This window comes from Branchiostoma lanceolatum, chromosome 1 (genome assembly GCF_035083965.1).
Source record: "Branchiostoma lanceolatum isolate klBraLanc5 chromosome 1, klBraLanc5.hap2, whole genome shotgun sequence".
Lineage (NCBI taxonomy): Eukaryota > Metazoa > Chordata > Leptocardii > Amphioxiformes > Branchiostomatidae > Branchiostoma > Branchiostoma lanceolatum.
The window spans coordinates 38,188,449-38,200,494 of NC_089722.1; the positions used below are offsets into that span (position 1 = coordinate 38,188,449).

Here is a 12,046-nt window from a genome sequence, read left to right on the forward strand (position 1 = left end):
CAGTTGATTTTTTTTATTGTGCAAAGTCTTATTTCACCTTTCCTTTCTGCTACATGTATATTCAAGATTGGTTCAAACTCATTCAACAGTAAATGTTACATGTATGACTCTTTTCCTTTATTTCGTCTCTCTCTGCAGTATCCAATATTTATCAAAACTTCACCTTTTCTATTAAACAGTTGATGTTACGTGACTTTTTTTTGTATGAATCTTTTGTTTTCCTTTCCTAAGTCTTATTTTATCTCTCCCCTGCAGTATCCAAGATTGGTTCAAACTTGAGCTGTGCGACGTCCGCCCTCCTCCCAGGGGGGAGGGCTGGGCTCTACCGAGTTGCATGGATGAAACACCGACAGGGCAAACCAGATGATGAGCTACGGTAAGAACAACATATTGTCATAGTGGTACGTTATAGAGTTGTAAGGCTCTTATAGTGGTGCATCAGAAAGGTACATTTTACATGGATGTTATAGTGGTGTGTTATAGAGTTGCATGAATGAAACACCGACAGGGCAAACCAGATGATGAGCTACGGTAAGCACAACATTTTGCTATAGTGGTACGTTATAGAGTTGTATGGATGTAACCGTGGTATGTTATAGAAACTTGCATGGATGAAACACCGACAGGGCAAACCAGACGATGAGCTACGGTAAACACTTTGTCATTATGATAGTGGTACGTTATAGAGTTGTAAGGCTCTTATAGTGGTGCATCAGAAAGGTACATGGATGTTATAGTGGTGTGTTATAGAATTGCATGGATGAAACACCGACAGGGCAAACCAGATGATGAGCTACGGTAAGCACAACATATTGTCATTATGATAGTGGTTTGTTATAGAGTTGTAAGGCTCTTATAGTGGTGCATCAGAAAGGTACTTGGATGTTATAGTGGTGTGTTATAGAATTGCATGGATGAAACACCGACAGGGCAAACCAGATGATGAGCTACGGTAAGCACAACATATTGTCATTATGATAGTGGTTTGTTATAGAGTTGTAAGGCTCTTATAGTGGTGCATCAGAAAGGTACATGGATGTTATAGTGGTGTGTTATAGAATTGCATGGATGAAACACCGACAGGGCAAACCAGATGACGAGCTACGGTAAGAACAACATGTTGCTATAGTCATAGTGGTATGATATATATATAGAGTTGTGAGGCTCTTATAGTGGTGCATCATAAAGGTACATGGATGTTATAGTGGTCTGGCATAGAGTTGCATGGATGAAACACAGATAATGCAAACCAGATGACGAGCTACGGTTCAGCTAGTTAAGCACAACATTTTGTACCAGTCTGGTCATTATAGTGGTACGTTATAGAGTTGTAAGGATCTTATAGTAGTGCATCAGAAAGGTATATGGATGTTGTAGTGTTATGTTATAGAGTTGCATGGATGAGTATGGACACACAACTACAGCTAGCCCCCTGCTGTAGTGCTTGCACAACTGTGTGGCCCAAGGGCTGTAAAAACAGACAAAGGTGTCGTCCTACAGTATATACAAAAAGTTGTAGGAAGGACAACACTGAAGTAGCTGTTTGGCACCCAATTCCCCATTGGTTACAGCAGGGAGAAGGTTGAATAACATGGCAGGTTACTTTTATCGCTCTTTTCTGACTGAAAAGGTCATAATCTAGAGGCTCTGACAGGTCCTTCTAATGGTCAAACCTAGCTCTGCACAAAATGAGCCGTATCTAGTTACACTCAACACTTTCAATAGGATCAGAGTTACACATACTTATGATATCCACTCCGTGGAATCTATAGCTTTTCAACTCCATCAGATTCTATATCTTCAAAGATATTCAGATTTAGTTACTTTCCTTTCAGAAGAAGGTACTTTTTTAAATTGTCGAACATTTTGAAGAAATCCCTTGGCTTAAATCATTAATCCCATTTATTCTACGTGGCTCTTTCTTTTCTTATGACCCTTTGACTTTTAACAGGCAAAGTGCTTTTGAAAAATTACGAGAACACTTGTTTTCAAAAAGGCAACTGTGGAGAGTTTTTCGATCAAAACGTTTCAGGCCTCCTCAAAACTGAAAAACTGTGTAGCTAGGGCTGTTGACTTCTGTAGGGGTTGGATCAATGGACTAATGTGATCGGTGGGGCGTTAAATGGGGATGGAGTTACGATTTAGGATCGCCTTTCTCGTGGAGAAGAGATGTAGCGAAAGAAGCATCAACAAACACATGGTACAAACAGATACGTAGTGAGTAGGCTGACCACTCTGTATATAGAAATGCTGGGGAAGAATGGGAGCAAGACAAGCTTCAGAAAAGTGCAGAGATGACTTTTTAGTGAGGTGAGTGTGGGAACATTGAACTTAAGTGTATGAGTACCTTACACGTTACTGTTCTTTGTTCCCTTTAACTGGGTTCGTTGTATTTAAATTTTGGACTCCGTCAGTTATAATGTTCCCAGAGTCTAAAACTACAAGAAGGATTTTACAGGTTTTTCGACAAATTTTTTGGGGCTGTTGGGTTGTATACTATGAAATTCAGTATGAATCTATGCTAGGAGTTTTAACACAGTGTAATTGTAGTAAGTATTAAAGCTGTTCAAATGCTATTACAGGATTCATCCTTGGTCAAGGAATTGAGGACTTATTGTGAAATGTTGAGGAAACATTGGAATAGGCTGACATTTTGAAGAAATGGATTTTTTTTAATAAATATAACAACAACAGCAAAAAAGTAAAACAACAGTATCAAGAGGGACTGCAAAGAGAATGAGGAGTGGTATTTGAACTACCCGGTATGGTTTAACATACTATTAGGTGCAAACAGTGGTCAACCATACAGCTACCAGATAGTCAAACATTGCATAAGGTTCCAGTGTTAAAAGGATGTGAAAGAGGTTAACAAGCTTCGACAATGGCAGATTATTGGGCAGTTTTTAAAAACAATTTTTGAGCCAATATCTGAAAAATAATTGGGACTGTCTTTGAATTATTTTTGGGGGGTTTGGAGTAGTAGGTTTGGAGTATTTCAGTTACGATTCAATAGGAATTAAGTTTCCTCTAGACCCCTACTGTACCCTCTGTGCCAAATGGCAAACAAGTCAACATAGCTGACACTTTGGTGCTAACTAAACTTGTGCCTTGATCAAATATTGACGGTACAGATTCTAGTAGTAGAACAGAGGTGACAAAGTGCTTGTCTTCGTGCCAACAACAGACATTACTCAAATGCTAACATGCTTGTACACGGGACAGGTGCAGTTCTGAGTACACATGATAGGGGTCCTTGTTTAATTTTGGTGTAGCCTGACAAAATTGATAAGAGTAAGAATCCGAAGAACTTGCTGTGAAAAATCAATCTAACTGTAATTTATTTTCTGTAATACCAGCTGATTTAAAGTTAAAGTAAAAGAATTGTCTGTGTAAAGGCATCAGTAAGCCTCTTTAACTTCATTTTACACCCGCTTGCACTCATCACACCGAGAAAACCAGGTAAAAAGAGCGTCTATTGTCACTAAACAAGTAGGTCCGACCTACTTCCGTTACACCTAACTGGGTTTACCTTTCTCATGCAAATGAGGTGGGCGGAGCCAATTCTCACTTGGCGGGTAGACAAAGGCCTCTCTCTGATTGGCTGTCAGGAAAAGCTTGTATACATTTAAATCTCAGTCAGTTTCTATGGCTTGGGCAACGTCTGGCGGTGTGTAACTTGCACTACCAGCCTGTGTTCTACCATTGTTTCATGAATTTTGGCTGAAACAAAAGCAGCAGCCATGTTTAAGAAGGTTAGGAAGGCCCTGTCCATGTCTAGGAAGGCTAGCAGGGAGAAGATTTACACTGTGATCACTCCAAGCAGACGCATTCAGGGGTCTGAAATCACCGGGCAGAGATTAGCCGGGTTCACTAGGAAGCAAAGTTTTCTCAAGTAAGTGTCGTTGTCATACTGTTTTCTGGAGCAAAAGTGTGTCTAGAAGGACCTTGTTGATGTGTCAGAGGGTTATTAGATAAATCACTATTAATAATAACCACCCAGAACTTGACAGTTGAAAGGATTATTAATATTTTATGTTACAAACTATAGGTACTAGAATATGTCTACTTTTATTGTTAACACTGTTCCATGTAACAGATCTAGAGGTGTATAATAAGCTTATTTTGTTGATCAATGTTCATCAAGGTTTGCGAAGTGGTCACTGCATTATTAACCAGAGCTACATACTAGTCTAAGATATAAATGGGTAGGATTATCATGTTATAATTAGCCACAAGGCTATGTCAGTTATGTATGGACAGTGAAAACAGATGCAAGGTCTGGTTTTTGTGTTATGTTTTGGACCTGGTAGTCATTCTATAAGATGGTCTGGAATCTGGATATACTGAGTTTCATTTGCTTTAGAGGTCAACACTTTGTCTGTTTCATGTCCAGAAATTAGAATGGTTGTCACAGTTAAGTCACAGTGTCCATTATTAGGTGTCAGATAAACATTATATTCATAACTTGTCTGGCCCAAGGCCGTCCAATACACATTTGTATGTATCTGTGAGAAATAGTTTTTGTGCATGTACTGTAGAAATCAATTTGTTTGCCACCTGCCACAGTTTTGTATGTATCTCTCTCTCTGAAAAAAGGGATGCTTTAAATTTGTTTTACCATTATTTGGTAAGCCATTTCATTTTTAATTTTATACCTTACAGCCTTTCTATGCTTCAGTATAACATCATATGCATGCTCACTTCAATATATGTGTATCTGACCATGATACCAAACAGTTCTGTCTACTTGTCTGTCAATTGTTATTCAAATCAGTTGCCATTCAATCCGGTCTACTGTCTTTGCCAAATTCAAAGGCAGAGCCTGTCTAGACTAATCTCCAAGCAGATGTTGGGGGAGGCTAAATTGTCAGGTTTTCCTAGCCACCTGTTTCTAGCAGTTTGTAGTTTTGGCAGTTTGACACAGAAACGGGCAGCTAGAAAGACGTAACGATTTTGCCTCCCCAACATCTGCTTGGAGATTTGTCTAGCCATGACTGCCACTTAGTGGTAAGCTCCAAGCAGATGTATAAAGGGAAAATCATGACGTTTCTCATTGACAAGTTCTCCATGCCAACATTAGCATAGAAAGGCCAGAACCAAAAGCTTGAGAAACATAATTACAATTTTGCCTGTCTACATCTGCTTGGAGATGAGCTTAGTGGGAGGCCAGTGGCTAATGTAGGGCAACTTGTCCTGTCTGTAACACTATAGCACCTGTGGTTTCAGGGTCACAATCCTTTTGTTGATGTTTTTACATACAGTGTCAAATCTAATATCCAAGCAGATACTGTAACATGACTTTGGCTGGTGTTTTTTGGTGGTGCGAAACAGCAACAAAATATGTCCCAAACGAGCAGAAGACGACCAAAAAAAGAGCCAAAGCCATGCACCTGCTTGGACGTTATGTAAAACTACCAGGGACAACAATTATCATCCGCAGGCTTTTCCATTCACCACGGATTAGCCTAAACAAGAGAGCCAGTCTTCGTGTGCGGCTGTTTGTTGTCTGTAGGCTAGGATATTAAAGAAGCCGTGTTAAAGATCTTAGTGTTGTGCCACCAGTGACCTAGCGTTGGCTAAATTGCGGGCACGCTACTTTGTGTTTGCCTAAACAGTAAATTCCTATGTTGTTTTTGTGAGTTAACAATGAGGTTCTGTTCGATAGCCTCCTTGGTTGAAGTTAAAGAAGGGGCCTTGCCTTTAAAACGTTCAATATAATGGGGTTTAACCTAGGATAAAATCAAACTGATTTTTCAGTGTTATGCGACATCAATTTTATGTAAATTTCAGAATCTTGATTTTTATTCTTCGTTATTGTGCTTGAGCATGAAGAGTTGATAGAAATGTATAAAGGTGAGTTTTTTCTTTTATTCAATCAATGACACAAGGCTGCCAGACTAGCATTGAATTAAGTTGGTGTTATCAATCAGTATGTTCTTGTTTTTTGCAAGCTGTTCTTATAACATTGGTAAACTTTGTGACATTAAAAACAAAGAAGTTATCGGTACTTCGAAATTGACCAATAGCACAAACTTGGTAATCTCCAAGCAGATGTAAATTAAATTTAGCACAAAATTTAATGAAAATCTAATATATATCAAAACCAACTTTACAAACATTCTAGACAGAATTATGACATTTGAAACAGTAGACAGTCCCTGGAAAGCTGTGTTGGCCTTGGTCTCCGATCCACACGTATCTCTTTGAATCAACACTATCGTGTGGCGTTAGTAAGCTTTCCTTTCAGCTCACAGGCTGCCATTACATATTGGGTGACACAACAGTGACTACCACAACACTGACCTACAAGCAGGTGGTTCTAGCCTGGGTACCAGACCACTGCGATACAGCTGCTAATCCTTCGGCCGGGGAAGCAAATTTCCCCGCCACAACAGTTAGCACACAGGCCCCTATTTATCTCTCTGGCTAGATAGATATTAAAGAACGGCTGCCAAGAGAGACCGGTTGCCAACTCTATCCCATACTGGGCCTTCCCTGGCCAAAAGGTAGCCCCTACCAGGCTCTGCTGATCGCCTATTGAGCTTCCCTGTATAGCGGACTACCCTTTCCACTATTTCCCCAGTGATCCGCGGAGCCTGGTAGAGGCTTAGTTGTCTTGCATCACGCTGCACTGCAAAACGCAAACACAGACAGCAAGACAGTGTTACCCTATATCAATGGAACAGCTCAATAAAGCAAGACGGCAAAGGCATGGTACTGACTTAGAAATTGTTGAAAGTTTAGACCAGTGACACAAGTAATGTTTGATATTAATCAGGATTTATTTTTCAAATTTCAAGGCACTTGTGTGTAGTTCATTTATATACCCAAACCAAACATATGATGACTCTGCTGGGTATGACAATTCTTGAATAGATACAGAGATCGTACCATTTATAATCAAAGTGAAGAAACCTTCTTTCCTATTGAAGAACAGGTGGTTAAACTTTTGGCTTGCCTCTATTCGTCCAAATGGTGGAATTTTTGCAGGTACTGGCGTGCTATTCTTATGCTTTTGTAAGAATTGGCACAACTTACTTACTTACTTAGTTCATGTGATATCAAATATTGGCACAAATGTCTTGAAAAAGCCATTCTTACTCCCTTCATAAAACGCCCCCCCCCCAAAAAAAAAAACAAAAAACTATTATTTTCGGAATCATGGATTAGCGGAACCAACTTTTATACACCTTGCTAAATTAAGACGACTGCCCTGTATTCCCGGTTATTGGGACAGGTGAGTTGCACACCTGTTCAAGGTGCGTCCTAACAGTAAATCCCAGGTAAATCATTTTCCCTAGCAATTATCACTTCATCTGGTCACACACAAAGGCGTAAGGTTTACTGGAATGGCATCCCCCTAAACTGTCTTGTAAACGCTAAAACGGTCACATACTTTGTACTGCAGGGCTGTTGTTTCCAGCTTGAATTTATTTCCGTCCCAATCATTGTTTTGGAGCCAATATTGTTCATTTTCATTGTTAAATTTGTTTTTTCAAGCTAACGAAAATACATTTTCATCAATTTCATGTCATGAAATTTTTTTTTTTTAAGGATAGGGTGAGATTTTATTCTATCTCAAGCAAATTTCTGTTTCGGGACAGAGGGACTTTTAGTTTGGCTGTACGATTTTCAGCGAGTCTAATAATAATGACATAGAGGCCTTTGACAAAGATCTACATTCTACAACAACCATTTCGATCATAAGACAACTGAAGTTTGATGCGAAGTATCCACGACTGTGTCAAAAAGGACATCCAAGTTCCTGCCATAAACCTGCTTTATGATGTATGTGACAGAGTATGACCAAGTCGGCAGCGTTATTCAACTGGGGTGTATGAATCAGTCAAGAGGAATGTTATGGTAGGCCCGGAGCCCTGGCATTCTTCCTGTATGGTCTATTGAAGGTTTAATGGGTTGCCACAAGCTTTTGTGTGTTGTGATGTCTTAGGCACATCGTATTTTCACAGGTGAAGTTTAGATACGCGGAGCTGGTCTTTGGTTTCAGATGGTCTTGTATTTTGCGTACTGGCGATAGGTTTACAGAAAAGGTTGGGCTGTCTACTTGGCCTATCTACCCATGCAGGGCTGTCTAGGTCCCTTTTTTGGCCCCAAAGGGATGCATGGAGGTTTGGCATCTAAAGGAAAAAATGGGTTAATGGCAATAGGAGGTTCCAATGTGCTATTCTTATACATACAAAGGAATAGTTTTGTTGAATTTATTTACCAAAATAGTTGGTATCGAGATTCAAGAGAGTAGTGCTACATAGTCACAAAAAAAGCTTAAGCTTTCATTCATCTAAAAGAATGAACCAAAGATTGAGTGTACCTTTTTATAGACATTGCTTGTGTCACATTTTACCATTGATATTTTCCTGTTTTTTCCCAGGCTCTTGGCAGAGGTCTATCGCGTGTCGTCTAACAACAGTCCGTTGCGATGGAAGCGTGTGACGGACACGCTCGTGCCGGTGACGGTCAAGTGTCTCCAGGACGCGCCGTTCCACGTCTTTCACATCACGGCAAACAACTTCGCTGACCAACGGGTGCTCGATGTCCAGATAACTGTTCCAGGTAGGAAGAACATACTTTTAATGACATATTAAATAGTTAGTAGTATTCACCAAGCTGAGGTTACAGTCAAGGGCTTAGTGGCAGAAATTTTTGAGTCTGCCTCAAAAAACTAAAAAAAATCACTGGCACTGCCACCACCCCCCGACCATTACATCTGCTTAAGGAATAAGAAATAGTCCCAAAACTAACAAATCACGCAAAAGGTACGTTTGTACCTGAAGTCATACACTGCTGTACTGTACTGTAGACTGTCCACACGTGTGCAGGACACTGGTTACTTGAAATTTGGAAACCAACTGAACATTCAAGGCCTAATATCTGTTTAACTATATGTAGAAGTGTTGAAAGAAATAAAACATCATTTTAAAGAAGGAGGGAATCGATTTAAAGCTCTTTGAAATGTTATGTGAAACTCCACATCTGGTATATAATTATAAAGCGACTTGGATTGATTACAAGATTTCCAAACATAATAGTGCCATTGAAAACTTGAAAAATGACTTGCGAAACTGAAATCATGGCCAGTGTTCTATGTAAATGATTACAGAACTGAGCTAACAATTGTATTCTCCGTTACTTCTTACCCACACAGGAACCCTGTTCAACAAGACTGCAGAGAGCTTTGTACAATGGCGGGACAAAATGAATGGTAAATATTCAACATTTAAACCACAGTCACCAACTTATTTCCTTATTTGAGATTTTAAATTGAAATTCGGTAAGAAGTCAGCTAAGGTATTGTACATGTATGAGGACAACTTTAACCTGACTATATTTTCTCCCTGAAACTGTATGACAGTCACTGTACTAATGAAAGGAACAGACCTCTCCCTCAAAGTCTTGTTTGTAGAAAATGTCACTGTTGACAGGTGGTCTCTATAGATACAATGTAGGCTTCTTACTGCTTGAGTCAGTTCATATTGGAAAGATAATCAAGGGCCAGGTGGTCCTTATGGTCTCATTCATATGTTACTCCGAGTGCGCAGTCTCAAAGAGTCCGTACCCCAAAAAATCAACGGCTGCAGGAACGTGTGTTTATATCGATGGGAGATTCCCTTTTAGCCAGCCCAACTGAACTCAAGCGTCAAACTGATGAAAGCTTGCCTGTAACTTAAGAAATTAGCAGCTAAAGTTTGGCAAGGTCGGACGTGCACAGCCCGGCATTGTGGGTGATTCGGTTGTGCGCTTACAGCTGGAAAGTGCTTTTTTGGGGGGTGTAGCTAAGTGCAGTTTGTAATTGATATAAAAAGAGATATGTATGTACTGAAACTTTTGGCAATTTTTTGACATGATCCAGGGTAAATTGAATAATATTGGTGCATTTTCTATATACATGTAGCTTCATTACGAACGCTCCCATGTAAAACACATATTATAACATGTAAGCCTATGGGGCGAAAAAACCTTATACAGGATTATAACAGGTTTGACCATAAAAGACGTGGACATGTTTTTTCCCGTACAGGTGGAGCCTGGGGACTCAACTTCGTGTCAGAAAACGATGCATTCCGTTTCCTAGATGCTTGTATGGTGAGTACCGTCTATTTTAGGTTTCCTGAATTGTCTGAGCGTCAGATCAATGGAGCATTTATCCTGTGTGGTCTTTAACATTGTCTCAGGCCATGCCTATTCAACTCCCTGGGTCTCAGACATCTTAAAGTAAAAACTAATCAAGAGGGCAGGGAAAAACAGAGATTCTAGAGGAGACCTTGCATCTAATTTCTTTCTCTTTCTCGGCTGCAACAATATAGTTCCTTGGTTATCAGACAATTTAGAATCAGAATTTAGCATGTCGCTCTAGACCAAAAACAGATGACTAGGGGGAAAATTTGCAATCGCTGAAACTTTGTGAACCAAGGCACACACTTGCCCCTGTCATGTTGCAATATTCTTCCAATTCAGCATCGTTTTTTAAAATCTGGCCCCACCAATTTAATTTCTTGGTTAATGGATTTTTTTTTAAATTTTAGCAACAAAAGCCTGGGGTGAAAACTTGCACCTGACCCTGTTCACTCCCTGAAACTGTGTGCGCCAAAGTACAAACTTTCCTCTGAGATTCTGTTTTCCTGTTGATTTTCCAATCAAGCATATTTTTTTAAAAATTCTGTTAACCAAGAAATTAAAATGGTGTGGCCTGAGAACCAATAAATTGGATTGGCATGGCCTTACACAAGACTGTGTTTCCCAGTTTGTTGTTGCAAAAACAGAGCGGCATGTTTTGTTGTGCACACCTCGACCACTCGTCTGCGAGGTCGAGCACTCTTCTGTTTTGTGCCCGCCGCTGGGCTGTGCACACATGGCGCGGGAGAGTGGACGCCGCCATGACTAACTCTGCTGTGTGCTGTGTTGTGTGTTCTGTAGCCCACTGGCCGTAACACGCTCTCCCCGGTCAGTAACTGTTCCTCCAGCTCCCTCAAGATCACCCCACCCAAGGTAACGCTCGCAGAAAAGCACCGTTTTTCTAGTTTTGTAGTTTCTAATAGTGCATGACATTGTAGTTATTCACTCACTCGAGCATGATTTAATTAGTAGTAGTTGCCTTGCTTAGTACATGTAGATCAAGAAAGTCATGCGGTAAGCCTAACAAGCAGTTTTAAAATGTTATTTGAAAGAACATTTATTTTACAATTGCTTTGTGTTTTGATGCTCCTGTGTTTCTGTCACATTTTGTGAAGTTGTGGAAATCTTTTGATTAATATTTATATTTTACATTGGCCAATGTGTATACTTATAAAGTTCCAAAATTAACCTTCAAAGCATCATTCGCTGGAAGCCATACAACATGTAAGTTGCAACTGGTGTTTCAAATGTCATTTAAAAGTACTTTTCTCTGTGTTATAATGTATTTATTTCAGCCATCACATATGGCCTTATAGAGACATTTGAATTTGGAAACTTTGTAAGAGATCCAGATAGTCTATCCCAAAGAGAAGCGAGCAGCATTTAGTGATGTGTGTAATGTAGTAGTGAGGCAATAGAGCAGAAACAGTAACCATGGAGACACCAGGGAAAGGTAACACAACTCAACAATGTAAAACAGTTATCTGGATATTAGGAATATTTTGTATACTTCAGACTAATTCTATATATGGATATCTATGATTAGAATAAGGATATAAATGTAGCTGAAACTATTTGCAACAAGTGCAATATATGGACTGTTGATTCACTTCAAGAAATGCTTTGGAGTGGTGATTTTAAGTGGGACACAAACCAGCCAGCTTTCCGAGCGAGAGTTCTCAATATTTGTAAGACAATCAATGAAAACAGGTAAAGTGGCCTGGGAAAGTTTCTTGAAAAAGCTCGAAAGTAGGTCAAGTCAGATTAAGTTCCAACATTTCACAGTTTCTGGATTTTATCCCTTGTCTTTTGAGGAGAAATGTGAAACTGAAACTTTAACCAACCTGAGATTAATGCTATGAATGAAACGTAGAGACCTTAAGAAACGTTTTTGGCTATGTCCAAATGGGGCAAA

General features: G+C 39.7%; 1 protein-coding gene across 8 annotated transcripts in view; it reads left to right on the forward strand.

Annotated features, from left to right (window-relative positions):
* LOC136421919 (rho guanine nucleotide exchange factor TIAM1-like) overlaps positions 1-12,046 on the forward strand; it is an 86,246-nt gene that overhangs the window by 27,019 nt on the left and 47,181 nt on the right. For 3 of the 8 annotated variants that reach the window (XM_066409527.1, XM_066409532.1, XM_066409511.1), the window contains 5 exons: positions 256-376; positions 8,390-8,571; positions 9,164-9,220; positions 10,037-10,101; positions 10,933-11,004. In XM_066409527.1, coding sequence (XP_066265624.1) covers positions 339-376; positions 8,390-8,571; positions 9,164-9,220; positions 10,037-10,101; positions 10,933-11,004 — 414 coding nt within the window. In that variant the 5' untranslated portion in view covers positions 256-338. Of the gene's footprint in view, positions 1-255; positions 377-909; positions 953-1,067; positions 1,107-3,630; positions 3,893-8,389; positions 8,572-9,163; positions 9,221-10,036; positions 10,102-10,932; positions 11,005-12,046 lie in introns of those variants that run through there. The other 5 variants (XM_066409503.1, XM_066409560.1, XM_066409541.1 and 2 more) reach the window with 4 other exon arrangements.